General features: G+C 40.9%; 1 protein-coding gene across 3 annotated transcripts in view; it reads right to left on the bottom strand.

Annotated features, from left to right (window-relative positions):
* LOC116647850 (BEN domain-containing protein 5) overlaps positions 1-7,034 on the bottom strand; it is a 1,423,949-nt gene extending 1,416,915 nt beyond the window's left edge. For all 3 annotated transcript variants that reach the window (XM_032429423.1, XM_032429457.1, XM_032429442.1), the window contains exon 1: positions 6,848-7,034. In XM_032429423.1, coding sequence (XP_032285314.1) covers positions 6,848-6,881 — 34 coding nt within the window. In that variant the 5' untranslated portion in view covers positions 6,882-7,034. The remainder of the gene's footprint in view (positions 1-6,847) is intronic.
* Between the last annotated feature and the right edge of the window lie 10,162 nt (positions 7,035-17,196).

The raw sequence follows: 17,196 nt of genomic DNA, 5'->3' as shown, positions 1-17,196 counted from the left end.
ATCTCTCACCCCAGAAATGTTTAAGAACCAATAGAAGGAAAAAAATAAAAAGAAATACAGTCTTTAGCTCTGTTAATAGATGAGCAATACTAGCAATGTTCTGAATAAGCTTCATTCTCTCACCACACAACTTTCCTGGGTATATGTTGCTCTCTCTGCCCTCCATTCCTCCTCTCTATTCCCAGTTCCTCTGCCTACAACCGTCACTGGGCTAATTTCTTTCTTTTTTTTTTTTTTTTAAAGATTTTATTTACTCATTTGAGACACAGAGATATATATAGAGAGAGAGCATGAGCAGTGGGAGAAGCAGCGGGAGAGGGAGAAGCAGACTCCCCGCTGAGCCAGGAGCCCGATGTGGGGCTCGATCCCAGGACCCTGGGATCATGACCTGAGCCAAAGGCAGACGCTTAACCATCTGAGCCACCCAGGTGCCCCTCACTGGGCTAATTTCTTATTACGCAAGACTCAATTCATGTGTCCTTCCTCCAAGTAGCTTTACTGAACTACTCTTACCACCACCCCCAGGCTGTCAGAGAACTATTCTCTAGCCTCAGAATCCTGTGTACAACTCTTTTCATTGACTGGATGGTAATTTTCTAACTCTATTCCTCCTCCACTATGATTGAAGCTCCTTGAAGGCAGGGACTTTGTCTAATACATCTCTGAATTTCCAAAGTTGGACACAATGCCTGGCACATGATAAGTATTCAACACATATTTTTAAAGGTTTTTTCGGGGGGAGAGAGAGAGTACCCGTGTGCATTGCGGGGGGGGGGGGGGAGCAGTGGGAGAGGGAGAGAGAGAATCTTAAGCAGGCTCCACACCCAGTGCAGAGCCCGATGCAGGGCTCAATTTCACAACCTGAGATCATGATCTGAGCCAAAATCAAAAGAGTTGGATGCTTAACTGACTGAGCCACCCAGGCACCTCTCAATACATATTTTTAAATAAATAATTCTAAAAATGAATAACACAGTCCACAACATAGTGATTTCTTTCACAAAGCCATGACACAGAGATTAATATATTACAATTAGTGACTTCTAAAATTCCTGAAAAAAATGCAGCAAACTGTAATTGACGGCAGATTATTTTCCCCATTTCTTCCACCAAAACTCAGAGATTTTTTTTGTAACATTGTTGAAAGTCTTTATTTAGGAATTTCCAATTCTATACAAAAGCTTTTAATCCTAGGGGCACCTGGGTGGCTCAGTCAGTTAAGCATTTGCCTTTGGCTCAGGTCATGATCCCAGGGTCCTGAGATTGAGCCCAGCATCAGGCTCTCTGCTCAGTGGGGAGCCTGCTTCTCAGTCTTCCTCTACCTGACGCTTTGCCTACTTGTGCTCTTTCTCCTTCTCTCTCTCTCTGTCAAATAAGTAAATAAAATCTTTTTTAAAAAAAAGTTTTTAATCCTATATAAAATTCTAGGAGCCTTTTTGTGTTTGCTTGTTTTGTTTTTCTTCAGTTGACATGCAAGTACATTATTCTGAAAACCTGTTCAGAGACTCAAATGTTCACAATCAATAGTTCTCAAAAATATATGACAAATAAAAACATCTTTCTTTAGAGTTTGAAAAAAAAGAAATTTCTTTTATGAGTCCCATTAAATAAATGCAAAATATAAAAAGTAAAAATTATCATATTCCCATATGGTGAGTAACATCAATGAATTATTATTGCAAGCTTTCACACTTACAATAATATCTTATAATCAGAAAAATCAAATTCAGCTAAAGATGAAAATTTTTCTTAAATCAATACTAAATTAACACCTACTCCATTGCTGAAATTTAACAATTAATAAAAATATTCTGACACTCATATAAGACTGTGCTGTTCTTAAATGACCCAAAGACAAAGCTGGGACTTCGCTAAAAATATGTATGCAAAATACTGACATCCTTCTGACCTTCTTAATACATAAATTTCTCTAGTATCTCTCATTGAAAGTGACACTGAGCCATGATACTGAAACTAAAGCCAAATGCAACATTCAGAGCTCCTTAGAAGAAACAAGCATATAAGCATCATGGAAACAAAAGGTACTTTCTGTCCCAATACTGTACTTTAATAAAGCTATACTTATTGAGGTTACAGAAAATATATAGGTGACCAAAAAAATTAAAGTTTTAAAAATATTTCTAAAAAGGGAAAAAATTACATAAGTCTACATGCCCTTTTCCACAATTCCAAAATCCATCAATCTCTAAAAACCAAGTATTTTTTCATAGGTTTGGTGCCAAAACTAATTTGTTGGCAAAACTTAACCTAAACTGACATGAAGCTATTTATAACTTTTATTCATTTAGTGTGAATACGATATTAATGTTGTTTGATTACAAGGTACTTTCCCATATCCCAAGGAGATATTATGTAATCAACAGTTCATATGCTGTATTACTTTTCCACAACCCAAAAAAAATCTGAATTCTGAAATATATTTGCATCCAAGGCTGCAAATAAGGGATTGTAGGCCTGGATTTCCTCATCTCCAAAAGGTGATTTTACTAGTAAGTCTTTAGGAAAAGACACACACACACACACACACACACACACACACGCACACACACGTATATACCAATTAAGCTACCATTTCTTTGGGGGTAGGAAGGTGTAAGACACTACGCGTTTTCCAAACCTATCTCTAATTCTTACCTGAAAAGTAGATGTTACTATCCCCAATTTGCAAATAGACTTTATTTTTGTCCAACTACTAACAGAAGATAGAAAATATTATTCTTATTTCTAAGGCTTTTTAAAATTTCAAGATTCTGTCTATAGATGATTTCAGATACCATAAAATTACTTTTTAAAAAAAAGACTCAATTTTACAGAGAAAGTGATCAAGGTACAGGCCATTTTAAGAGACCACATCATTCTAAAATTTCTGGTCAGTATGGACCTCCACAAAAGTAACAAACCTGGCAATACAGGAAAGCAATTTTACCAGGTAATTCAAACAAAAGCTTTCTTTTATGATAGTTGGAAAGGAAGGAGAAGAGTCCGAGAAATTGAAACAGGTGCAATCTAGCCTGAGACTAATACTCCTACATTTAATTAACTACAAGGTTTCTTTTTTATTATTATTTTTCATAGTCAAATTGTTGGAGAAGAAGAGAAATTCTAACATTCTTGTCCTCATTTTTTTCTTGTCCTCATTTTAAAGTACATTATTTAAAAGAAACTTCCTTTTGCAATTCTGACCTTCTTACAGAGCTATCTGCATGCTTGAAAAAAAACAAAAGTTTAACTGTCCCTTCACACCTCTAAGAAATTTCTCAAAATCTACCTCATATAGGGACATATCCCATGACACTTAGTTCAGGTAACAATTCCACGTTCTCCTAAACTTGGTGTCTGCCTTTCTTCCGATAGCAAATAAATTAAACCAATGGGGGGAAGAAAAAAGACTGCCTTAAATTCACCACTGTATGTTTAAAGCTTGTTTTTATATGTAAAGTATAGATAATACATCTTAATTTTCTATATTCAAGCTTCAGGGGAACTAAGGAAATAGCATTTATTGGGCACTTCAGATATATTACCTCTAGTATTCACACCTATCCTGTAAATACGATCCCCATTTTAGAGATGAAGGAACTTTAGAACAGAAAATTTGAGTCCCTGGTCCTCATCTAATAAGGTATAGAAACAGGCTTTAAACAAAGATCTGAATCTCAGTTCTTTCCACATCACCTTGCTAACATATGCTTACCTTAGAATAACATTTCCTGTGGGGCAGGAATTTTCATCATGGCTATTATTTCTTCAATATGTAGTATGTTGCAATACAAACAGAAAGCCAAATAATGAATCTGGATAATGTTAAAATAGGCCCCAAAATCCTACAATCTTACACTTATTTGCAGTTATTGAGCAAGTTGCTTAACTTCTCTGTGCCAAAACTTCTTCAAATATTAGAGATAATACTTTAGAATGTAGTTATGATGCTGAAGTAGATTAAAACATATAAAGTACTTAGCACAATATCTGGCACATAATAAACATTCCATAAACGTTAGCTATTGCTACTGAGATGAGAAATCACCAGATGGACGTTTTGTACCAGGTGACTCCAGCCAACAATAGCTGGACATCTAATCCAGAAACAGTCAATCCTACACTGACTTGCAATCCTATGACATGATCTGGTGGGAAAGATGATGTATATCAATCAGTTTCTCTCTCTTGGGAATCTGAACTAAGAAACAAAGACTGCACCCATTAATAATGATTCGGAAGTTAAATGGTTTGGCTTCTACCTTCATCAATTTTCTCTCATCAATGTTACCAATAATGCTAAATCTGTTGCTAAATCTAGTTTTTCAGTCATCCTTTTAATATCATTTGGCAGCATTTAATCTGTTCAAGGCCATTCTCCTCATTCTCTTTGGAAAGCACTGAAATATTGCAGCTATTCAACACTTAATCCCAAGCCTCTGCCTCCCACATGCTACTCTCCCTCTAGGCAATTTCATCCACACTTACGACTTCAGTAATTATCTCCATGTTGGCTCAGACTTTTCTTATACATTCTACTGCCCTGTCAATCCCTCCACTTACCTGGATGGCTAAATGATACCTCAGACTCCATATGTCCAAAACCAAACTTATGATCTTCCCTCTCAAACACAGCCAAGATCCCTTCCACTGCTCTTTATCTCCAGAAGTGCACCACCAACTATCCAGATGCACAAATTAGAAAATTGGAAGTATGCCCTGATACCTCCTTTTCCTTCTTCCCCATCTTTCACTAAATCCTATTAATTCTATCTCCTAAATATTTCTCAATTCCTTCTCTTAATCTCCACTGCCACCTTCTAAAAGGTCCACCTATAACCACTCTTGTACCTTTTGTACTTTCCACACTGTAGCCAGTTATAGTTTTCCTCATGATTCTAATCATGTCATGCTCCTTAAAAGCCCTCAATGGCTTCCTATTATTCCTAAGATTTTTGACCAAAATTTGTATCATAGTACACAAGGCCTGCAAGATCTGTTTCAGTTTCTTTTCTCCTCCTATTGCCCTACATGCAGCCATATTTGTCTCCTTTCAGTTCCTTAAATACATCATGTTTCCTCCTACCTTAGGATCTTTGCATATGGTTCCCTCTGCCTTGATCACTCTTTGTCCTTCTCTTCATTTACTCAATATATCTCAGCTAAAATATCACTTCCTCAGAGAAAGTTTCTTGAACCCGTAGACTTTATCAGGTCATTCAGTTATTCCTTAAATAAATATTTAATAATAACCTACTGTATACCATGTATGGTCCTAGACAGGTGGGAATGTTAAACACAACAAAGACCCTTGTCTTCATGGAGCCTATATTCTAATGGAAGAAAACAGGCAATAAGCAATAAAAATAATAAGTAAATTGTATAATATGTAATAAAGGCAGTAAGTCTATGGGGGATGGGGGAGGGGGAGAAAAAAGAAAAAACAAGGTAAGAGAATCGTAAGCAGAGAGTTTCCATTGCCTAACTTGGACCTGACATGTAGTTGGCACTCACTAAATATTTCTTGAGTGGATGAATGAATAAAGTAATGTTATGAGGAACTTAAACTATAAAAAGAATAGAGGAACTACTTGGTGGAAGAAACAGAGATGCCATGAAAGAAAGAGAAATCATGCAGGTCTTGAGAGGTAACAATCTCTTGAACCTCAAAAGCTTTATTCGGCTTTCAGTTCCAGTCACTATATGGACTTAGCATAACCACTATCCCCCTTCCCCACCTCCAAGGGCTGGATAATTCAAGTGAGTCACTCTTGTAACCAAAATACCTAATTAGGACACGTATACAAGTCTGTGTGTATCACTTCCATCACTCACCACCACACATATCCCCAAAGCCACTTTGCTTTGCTACACACACAGATATCACTTGTCTTAAAGCTTCAGTTCTTCAGTCCCCAACCCCTTTCAGGTACAAACTCCCTCCCACATACACAAGAATGTGAAAATCTTAGCTCTCTTCTAAGACCCTGTAAGACACTTATGTCACTACTCTCCAAGCCCAGTCAAACCCACAATGGGATCCCCTCAGGAATAGGACCTTGGGACCCCCTCCCCAGCAGTCTCCCTGCACCTTAAAGACTATCTTCCACCCACAGATATGTGGATATACACTCCTTTGTGATTCTGAATGACCTTCAAGAGCACTGATCCCATATACACTCAAACTCAGGTTCCAGCATCCTTTGGTAAGGTTCTGAAGGACTGAGGCTCTGGGTGTCCCCTCAAGCCTCTTGTCTTTATAAGGACCCACAGGAGGGTTTGCATACTTTCTCCGTGGCCAGGGGTGACCCTAAGGCACTATACTTCCCCCAAAACACAAATACTTGGTGTATACCCCCCTTCCGTGGCACTGCCTGATATTAAAGTAACACCCCCCCACACACACACACCTGCCTCCTCAGAATAAGTGACCCTCTCCACCAAACCATGCCCCTTTAGGGAGCCCTCTTATGTTTCCACAGGACTGTGTACCCCCTCTCCATGACTCAGCCTACTCCTTCGATCAGCACCATTACAGGTGCCCCTCAGGATTGGAGTCCTGTGTCTTCCCTGGAGTCCCAGCCCTTTCTGGGCCCATGCTCACTCAGGAGTGTGCACACTCCCGCATACACCTCTGCGCCGCCGCCGGGACTCCGAGGTCCATGGCCCCGCCACTCAGAGCGGTAAGCACCTCCCCTGACCCCTGACCCCGAGGTCACAGCCCCACCGCGCAAACACACAGGGGCGCCTCCTCAGGAGTAGGGCCATGCCCAAGTCTCCTCTCCCCTCGGACCCAGGACAGCCGTGCTGCCTTAGCGCTTCCCCCTGATCGACCGCCCCCACAGACCTGCCTCAGGCACCGTCTGGCTCCGCTCCGCCATTTTTTGTTGTCCCTCCGCCTCTAAGCCCACGCGAAAATCGCGGGGCAGTGGGGAGCGTGCGACGGGATCCGCGGGCTGACTGAGCTCCCTCAGGAAGACGCGGCGCGACGGTTGCCAAGGCAACGGGTTGCCCGCGTGCGAGCAGGCGGTGCGGGGCTGGGGCGGGGGGGTGTGGGGAGGCGGGCTGGGAGGGAGCGTGCGTCGGAGGCCCCGCCCCCGCGGCTCCAGCACTCTGGGGTCTAGGCTCCTGCGGGGCTGGGACTCCGCCGCACCTCTCCCCGCCGCCTAGCCACCGCGTCCTGTCAACTGAGCATGCTCATCCGCCTCTGGGTAGCGGAGACCAGGTCCGCTGGGATGGCGCTCGCCTACTGCCGAGGGGGTCCTCCTGCTGACCACAGACCTGGATGGGCTGGCCTTTCTGTGGTTGGCGCTCAATTTGGGGGGCTTGAGACAGGTTTCTTGATTTCCCAACGCGTCTACCCCTGACGTGCCCGGCCCAGGTCGAGGTGCTGGGTAACTTAGGTCTTCAACTGAAATGCACCAAGAATCAATCATTCTGTGCCCACCCCACCCCATACTCGGGCTCCTCGCCCCTCTACAACCTCACCAGCCCCCAAACCGAGAAAAGGCTTCTCTTTCGCTGCTGTATGTCTCAGTATACTTAGGATGCCCTTTCCCATCTCTCCGTGGTGAATCGCCACTATCTTCTAAGACCTAGCTAGAACATTACTCTTTCCTGAGCTGCTCTGTCCTCCTACAGTCCCCTGTGCATCCCTGGCCTAATACTGACTGCTTTATGCATTATTCCTCTATCTTCCTTACTTAAGGGTAAGGTGAGCTCCCTGTTGCCTGGGTTCGGTCTCTTCATCTAGGTATACTCCATAATACAGCATAGTGCTTGACACAAGGTAAGGGCTCAGTAAATATTTGTGGAATGAAAAATGACTTCTAAGTTCACTCCTGCACATCCTACCAGTTTTTTTGAGCACTTAATTTTTTAACAAGTGCCATTCTAGGTAGGCCCCTTCTCTTCACGGCACTCACAGAGAAAGGAAGAGAGATAATGGCTTTACATGCCTCATAGGGAACACAGCCTCCAGGCTGGTCTTCAACTTATTCTAGGAAGTTAGCCCACCAGATAGTGTACACTCAATACATATTCTTAACTGAATAAAAGGATACGGTCACAGAAACAAAAAGAGAGAGAGAGAGACAATGGCTTTGGTAGAGGTTAACTAGTATCTAAAGTGCTACAGGATCATAGAGGTGGAACTCTAAATTGGGAAGTGGCGGGGGAAAACAGTTAAGATTCCAAAGAGGAGTGGATACCCTAGCTAAGTCTTGAAGAATGAAAGCTGTCAGCCAGGCAAAGGAAGGAAGACTGTGCCTGGCAGAAGGAGCAGCAGGAGCAAAGCAGAGCATAGAGATCAGCAGTGAAACTACAAGAAGTCCAGTACGCTAAAGCACAAACCTGATAGGACAAAGCATTATCTCTAAAGGAGCTCCTATATAGCTAGGTAGTATCTTCAGATGTGTTTCCCAAAAGCAGAGCCTGAGGCCAGGACTTGGGTGATGATAATTTGTTGGGGAGGTAAGCCCAGGAAACAGAAGTGAAGGGGAGAGAATGAAAGAGGGAAGGGGGAAAAGCCAAGAAAAATGTGTGAGATTGAGCGGATTGCTTTAGTAGACAACTGGGTATAAGCTCACTGGAGAGACCCTCTGAAAACTGTGTAGAATGTGCCTCAGCATTGTCCCACCAAAGAACAAGGAGCCAGGTCATTTACCTCTTGATTTCCATCCCCATTGTTTCAGGATTATCTCCATCCTCCAGCTTGAACTCTCACATTTCCTGGTTATGCTTGCCCAGGGCTAAGCAGCTTTCTAGGATTTGAAAGAAAGCCTTGAGGCAGAAAAGCAGAGGGACTGGAAAGCATTTGGGGTGGGAGGCTGGCAACATGCATGGAACTACACACTCACCTGCACTGAAACCAGGAATAAGGTGTGGGCACCACAAGAACCTCTACAAAAAGTTACATGAAAATACTCATCAGAAATATCCCTCATATTTGAGTAGTTTAAAAACTCACAAGCCATGTCACCACAACTATCAAGATGAAAATACACAAGCTTTCACAAATCAATCCTAATGACTGACTCATAAAGGCTGTGAGGGCTATAGGAATTTCAGTATGGGAGGGGTTACTGAGGACTGAAGACCACAAAGGAGCTTCATTAAGTATAGGAAAATGGAGAAGATTCTACTCAAACTCTGACTTTATAGCTTTATAATCTGGGGCACAAATCACTTAAATAGACATTGAGCCTCAGTTTCCTTTTCCAAACAAACCAGCCCTTCCTAATACACAGAGTGCTCTAAGTCACAAATGGTGGGACAGGTTAAAATGCATTTAATAAGTATAATTACAGTAAATAAAAAACCTGGCATATTTTAGAACAATTTACTTAAACAAACCTTGATTCCATTTCTGAGCCAGTTTCTGTGCAGATGCTAGTGTTAACCTTAAAAAATAAAACTGCTAATTATTTTACCAATAAAAAAAGTTTATCCAGGAATAACAGAGAATTGCAATCTGAGACAAGTGAACTGTAGCAAAACCATAGATAGCCAAGGCCCAGAGCAAAGGAGAGATACGCTCTCATACATAGAAAAGGGAGGAAGTTGGGAAGGCTGTTAGAAACATAAAGTCTGTTGCCGTAAACTAGGAGTCTCAAGTATAGTGGCTTTTCATTGGCTGTGTTGTGACTGTTTCTCATTGGCTGAACTGTTGCCAGGACTGGAGGAAAGCCTTTCTTCATCCTGCAGGGGATAGTAAAGTAGTATTCACCTGGGAGGCTCCTCACATCCTGCGAGTCTGCAGTTATCAAGGAGTGCTGGGCTTGAGAGCTCCCCCCTGCCCACTTCCTGACTCCTTTCTAAATGAATTTTCCTTTTATTAATTTTCACACTGAAGATAAAGAGATGAATATAACACTGTCTACGGTTTCTAGGAGCTCACAATCCAGAAGGGAAAAGAGATTTAATCCATAATTATAACCCAGTATGATCAGGGTTCTGATAAAGGAAAGCATGGGAGGTTGTGGAAGTCCAGAGGGAGGCACAAAACCCAGCCTGGAGTAGAGGGGATAGGTAAAGGGATATTTAGGAAAAACTTCCTAGAGGAGAGTGTCTGATCTAACTCTTCAAGGGCAAGTAGGAATAAGCTGGACAAAGAAAATGGTGGTACAAGGGAAAAGTGTGGTTGAGGCAACAGAAACAGCATGGGCAAAGAAGGGATAGTGTGTCTGAGGTAGATAGCAAGGCTGCATCAATAGGTAAAGACAGATTCTGGAGAACTCCTCTATGGGGAACTTGATCCTGAAAGTGATAGAAACCCATTAACAAATTTCTTTTTTTTTTTTTTAAAGATTTTATTTATTTATTTGAGACAGAGAGAATGAGAGAGAGAGAGAGCACATGAGAGGGGGGAGGGGCAGAGGGAGAAGCAGACCCCCTGCCAAGCAGGGAGCCCGATGCGGGACTCGATCCCGGGACTCCAGGATCATGACCTGAGCCGAAGGCAGTCGCTTAACCAACTGAGCCACCCAGGCGCCCACAAATTTCTAAAAAGGTCAGGGACCTGGTCAGCTCCTCTGGTTGCTGTGCGGAGAGTTGATTAGAGTCAGGCAAAGAAGAATTGGAAGGTGCAGTTCTGTACAAATGTGTTTGTTGACATTTCAAATTACCATTTGATGAGAACCTTTTATGTGCTACATACACGGCACTGTTCAATTTAAATTTTAAGTAAAACTTAAAAATCAGTTATTTAGTCAGACTAGCCACATTTCAAGTGCTCAATAGCCACCCTATATTTACAGCATATAGAGAGAATATTCCCATCAGTGCAGAGAGTTCTGTCAGACAGCACTGACAGACATATTCCAACTGGGCAGAAGAAATGAAATGTCTGGAAAAAGTCCGCCCTTAAAAGGACCAGGTTCAGTTCTCCTGTGTGTCAGCTTCTCTTCAGGAAGCAGGGCAGGAAGGAGGGTAGACTTCACACCTGCTGAAGTCCTCAGAGACTTCCTTCTGGTATAAACAGCACAGCATGGGGAGTGGGATAGACATGCCCCCCATGTGGACTCCTGGGAGTTAGTTTTCCCATGCTATCATTCAGAGCTTGCCCAGGAGGTCTGCCTTCCCCAGGGATTTCCTGAGGTTTCTTATCTCCACAGACAGTCACCCACCCACCATAGAGCCAGGGTGCCTTCCTTTTGACAAAATATTCCCTGTAGGATTCACCCACTCCTGTAAACATTTATTAAAATGATGCCTTCCATGTGCCTGTCACTGAGTTATATACAGTATGCAATGAGAGAAATATTCAAGTTATAATCACATTTCTCACATGTACCAACTCATTTAATTCTCAAAGTAACATTGTAAAATTGGTATTAATGTCATCATCCTGTACAGAAGATGAAGTTGAGATTCAGAGAGTTTAAGTGACTTATGGTAAGTCACACAGTCAGATAGCAGTAGCCCCAGGGAAGACTGGAATGGTGCTAAGAAATTTACCTATGTTCTCCAAGTAATCTCATATAAAAAATCATACAAACTGGGGGAAAAAAGATAAACACACAAAAATCCAGCTTACAATTTCCAAACAATATAGTAAGAGCAGTGATACAAGCATGCTCTGAAAAAGTGTAGAAGCATCAAAGAGGGATGCCCTTGATGGCCATCATAGAACGTTTCTGTAGGAAATGACCCTGGAGCTGAGTATTAAGGATGAAGGGGGGTCAGCCAGATGAAGTATAGGGTGGGAAGAAGAGAAATGAAAATATTTTTTAATTCAGTTTATCGTTTGTATTTCTACTCTGTTTATTGCTGGTTTGGCCTTCTAGAAATGTTACCATTCTTTTCTTGTCTTCTAAGTTTTGTTTAAAAAACACTGCTCCTACACCAAAGCTATAAAAGAATTGAGGATTTCTTCTTAACCTGGATAAACTATTTAAATGTTAAAAAATGATTGAACTTAACAGAAAGGAAAACATTCTGATGTTGAAAGGAAGGAAAAAAATCAAAGGTGTGAAGTCATTTGTCCTTGCAGTTTCCTTGGCCTAGAATGCTCTTTTTTCAGATAATCTGCCTGACTGACTCTCACTTCATTCAGATCTCATCTCAAACGTTACATTATTGGAGAAGTCTTCCCTGACAACACTATTTAAAGTGTACTTCTTAGATATTTCACAGTTTTTATAGTATTGCAAGTGGTATCTTGGGTTTTCTAATTTTTTTTCTATGTGCTTTGCTCATGTAGACAAATGCTATTGATTTTGTAAGTTAATATTATAATTGCAAAATTCTGTGAACTCTCATATTATGTCTAATAGTTTGTTGACTGTTTCAGATTTTTCTTTTTTTTTTTTTTAAAGATTTTATTTATTTGACAGAGAGAGACACAGCGAGAGAGGGAACACAAGCAGGGGGAGTGGGAGAGGGAGAAGCAGGCATCCCGCGGAGCAGAGAGCCTGATGCGGGGCTCGATTCCAGGACCCTGGGATCATGACCTGAGCCGAAGGCAGACGCCTAACGACTGAGCCACCCAGGTGCCCCAGATTTTTCTTAACCTATAGGAAAAATCAACAGCAAAATAGCTGTACATACATTTTAATTACATCTATCACTTGAGTTGTAACTTATTTTCTTCTACCTCTCTTTCCAATTGTGGGGACTTATTAAATAAAAATGTGCAAGTCTAAATTAAAGTGTTTAGGGATACACACTTAAATAATAAAACCATAAAGAAATACATAGAAGTGATCATTAAAAAATCAAGTAGGAAGGAAACTGCGATTAGACAGGGCATGCACGGGCTAGAAAAATTCTCTCAGTGATCTGGTTGGTGGTTACAAGGATGTTTGCCTTATAAGAACTCATGAAGCTATATATTTTTGCATTTGTGTTTTATTTTACAATAAAATATTTTTAAAATAGATATGTTCTTTCAGTTCAAGAGTACATTTCCATCCCAACCATTTTTCTTAAGGTTAATATTACATTGTTTAAGACTGCCTACAATTCACTAAAATAACTGTTACCATTAATAAGGGCTTAGTATGTGCCAAGTGCCTTACACACACTCTAATTTCATTCTCACATAGCTCCATGATACAGGTTTGTTTTTGTTTTTGTTTTGTTTGTTTTGATTTGTTTTTTTAAGTAGGCTCCCTGCCCAGCGTGGAGCCCAACACAGGGCATGAGCTTATGACCCTGAAATCACGACCTGAGCTGAGATCAAGAGTCAGTTGCTTAACCAACTGAGCCACCCAGGCACCCCATGTTTTTGCTTTTAAAATAGGTGAATCTTACATTTATTTTGAAGATGATAACAAGACTAAACAGAGCCCATAATTTATGATTCCATGCATGTAAACGTTAGCAACAGCCACCACCAAACTATATTTTTGGGACTCATTCACAATAGGAAAAACTATCCAACAAGTCAGGTATTACTGACCTTCTCCCCCCAAGTTTTTACTTAAATTCCAGTTGGTTAACATACAGTGTAATGTTAGTTTCAGGTGTAGAATTTAGTGATTCATCACTTACATATAACACCCAGTGCTCATCAAAACAAATGCTCTTTTGGGGCGCCTGGGTGGCTCAGTCAGTCAAGTGTCTGTCTTCAGCTCAGGTCATGATCCTGGGGTCCTAGGATTGAGCTCTGCATCAGGCTCCCTGCTGTTCTCCCTCTCCTTCTGCCACTCCCCTTGCTTGTGTTCTCTCTCTCTCTCTCAAAATAAATAAATAAAATCTTAAAAAAAAAAAATGCCCTCCTTAACCCATCTCCCTGCCCCCTCCCTCCAGTAACCTCAGTTTGTTCTCTATAGTTAAGAGTTTGTTTTCTGGTTTGTCTCTCTCTTTTTTTTCCCCTATGTTCATCTGTTTTGTTTCTTTTTTTTTTTTCTTTAGAGAGGGAGAGAGGATGGGAGTGGCAGAGGAAGAGGGTAAGAGAGAATCTTAAGCAGACTTCATGCCCAGCATGGAGCCCAATGTGGGACTCGATCTTACAACCCTGAGATCATGACCCAAGCTGAAATCAAGAGTCAGTTGGACACTTAACTGACTCAGCCACCCAGATGCCCCACATCTGTTTTGTTTCTTAAATTTCACATATGAGTGAAATCATATGATATTTGTCTTTCTCTGACTCACTTATTTTGCTTAGCATAATAGTTCTAGCTCCATCCACATCATTGCAAATGGCAAGATTTCATTCTTTTTGATGAATGAGTAATATTCCCTTATAAATATATATTTATATTACATCTTTTTATATACATTTATATATATAAACATACATTTATTTTATACACACACACACACACACACACACACAAACACATTTTTATCCATTCATCACTTGATGGACATTCGGGCTCTTTCCATAATTTGGCTATTGATAATGCTGCTATAAACATCAGGGTGCATGTATCCCTTCAAATCAGTATATTTGTATCCTTTGGGTAAATACTTAGTAGTGCAATTGCTGGGTCATAGGGTAGCTCTATTTTTAACTTTTTGAGGAAGCTCCATACTATTTTCCAGAGTGGCCGTACCAGCTTGCACTCTCACTAACAGTGTAGGAGGGGTCCCCTTTTTCCACACATGATATAGGTTTTACTCCCATTTTACTAACCAGGAAATAGAGACAGAGGTTCGATAAATTGCTTGATGTAACAAAGCTACTAAGTGTTACAGTGAAGATTTGAAGCCAGGCATGATTCCAAAAATCATGCTTTTTATTAATACATTCCGTTAGCTCCGAGCCTTTTCCATAACAAACTCTCAAATCATATTGATAATATAAAGGCAGCTCAATTTGAAGGACAGAGTATTGTATCAATGACAGTGGGGGTAAGGAGGTCTCTCGATGAGTCAGACTTGGTATTGGCTTAAGGAAACTCACTAGTAGAAGAGACATTGTGGCAATTTAAACTGAAAAATTTGTCCCCTTACTACTTCTACCTCTAAATTGTGGTAAGTCATGTCATTAAAGAGTATGTAATGGGGGCACCTGGGTGGCTCAGTCATTAAGCGTCTGCCTTCGGCTCAGGTCATGATCCCGGGGTCCTGGGATCAAGCCCCGCATCGGGCTCCCTGCTCAGCAGGAAGCCTGCTTCTCCCTCTCCCACTCCCTCTGCTTGTGTTCCCTCTCTCCCTGTGTCTCTCTCTGTTAAATAAATAAATAAAATCTTTAAAAAAAAAAAAGAAGAGTATGTAATTGACAGTAACACAATTCTGTGTAGCAAAAAGGGAAAGCCATCGACAGCTGGTTTGGTGGATTTAAAATACAAACCAGGCTCAGGAGAGCACCAATGGTTTCTTAGCACAGTAATGCCAGAGGCTACTGTTCTGAGAGGAGCATGGATAAATACTTGGTAAAAGAAGAGAAATGCTGTCCTTGGTAAATCTTGATTGTCTCCAAGAAATATGAATGTCACACACACCCCACCCCTTGGTGAAATAACTTATTGGGTGAACTAATGAGAAAATCAATAGTGATTGTCTTTCTCTTAGGAAAAGGAAGTGACTGAGAAGAGTAGGAGCTGAGGGAAAACTGGTCCAAACCAGAAATACACAAAAGGTCAGAAGAGCAGATTATCTTCCTTCAGAGATGAGGAGTAGAATTCCCAAAGGAGGGAATGAGAGCATGGGCCTCAGAGATTTGGAAGAAAATTGGGTTAAAGGGGAAAGTTCAGGAAAATTGAGAAGGGGAAGAGGTCTGAAGGATGGAAATTCCCACAGAGGTCACCCTCTTTTTGAAGGCCTGAGTCTGAAAACTTCACTTTTCCATTAAAAGTGCTAAAGATGGATGGGTTCCAGTCCCTATTTCTCCCACTCCTTGCTAAGAGCTGCCCCCATAAAGAATTTGTATACTTTATGTGGTTCTTCACTTGAGTGAGATTAGCAGGACAGGGAAGTCAAAGAAGGGTCAGACTTCACCAACCCCCTAGTACCTAGTGACTCCAGTGGAGATGGGACTATAAAATGCATTACACCCAGGGTGCCTTGGTGGCTCAGTAGGTAAGTGTCTGCCTTTGGCTCAGGTCCTGATCCCAGGGTCCTGGGATAAAGCCCTGTATTGGGCTCCTTGCACAGCTGGGAGTCTGCTTCTCCCTCTGCCCATCCCCTGCTCGTGCTTGTGTACTCTCTCTCTCTTAAATAAACAAATAAAATATATATTTAAAGTGCATTATATCCATACACAAACTTACTTTTTTTAAACTGAGATCTTACACTATGTATCATGTATGCCTTAGTTTCATCACTTAATGTTAATTTATAATTTTTCATGTCATAAAGTTTTCTTTGCAAACATTATTCCCATTGGTGCAAAATATCCATCTTAGGGATGCATCATAACTAATTAAACCATTCACTTCTTGGATATTTAGGTCAATCAAGTCCTACGTTTTTTTTTCTGTTATAAATAATGCTGCAGTGAACATCCTTGTACATATATCTTTGATCATCATTTCTGATCACTTCCTTGTTTGGATTTCTAGACATCAGGTAACTGGGTCAAAGGGGATGATCTTTTCAAGTCTGTTGGAACATATTGAAAGTTGTCCTCCCCTTAGAACTCACACCTTTATGCTTCTAGTGGCAGAGCATGTGAGTGCCTGTCTCACAATAAGTTGCCAACATTTTGGCTGTGATATTTATGGGAAAAAAAGTTTTACCCAATTAGCCAGGACACATGAACTGATAGAACTTAACCATCTGCTGAGAAGAAATTCGAGAAGTTTGGTTTAAACATGGATAAGCTGATTGCACTTATCACAGATGAAGCGCTGCAAAAAAGGGGGGAAATTGTTTTCAATGTTTTATTTGCATCAGGAGAGAAGCATTGTGCACCCCAGACTTTCACGCCTCTTTCAGAAAGAGGGTTCTTGGCATAAACTAGTTGTGCTGAGTCCTCTGTGGTTTAATGGAGGAACACATCAAATCTCCAATTTTACTCATGCTTATGCCCTTAACGGGTACTTATTTATGGTGTATTTGGAAGAAGACAAAGTAGGGTATGGAAACCTAGTTTATTTTAATGACATCGGATTACTTGATTGTTTAAACTTATTAAAGAACTGAAATAAAAGACTTCATGCTAAATGACTCTAAGCTAAAGGACTCCATTTTGGTAGGTCCCTCAGTGTCATTACGATTAGTTTTTCTTAGTGCTATGACAAAGACCTAAACACATTGAGCCTGAAACTGTAGGAAATGAAACAAGGCAGTTGCTGACTTGTT

This window comes from Phoca vitulina, unplaced genomic scaffold (assembly GCF_004348235.1).
Source record: "Phoca vitulina isolate PV1807 unplaced genomic scaffold, GSC_HSeal_1.0 scaffold2, whole genome shotgun sequence".
NCBI lineage: Eukaryota > Metazoa > Chordata > Mammalia > Carnivora > Phocidae > Phoca > Phoca vitulina.
This window is presented reverse-complemented; position numbering and strand designations above follow the sequence as displayed.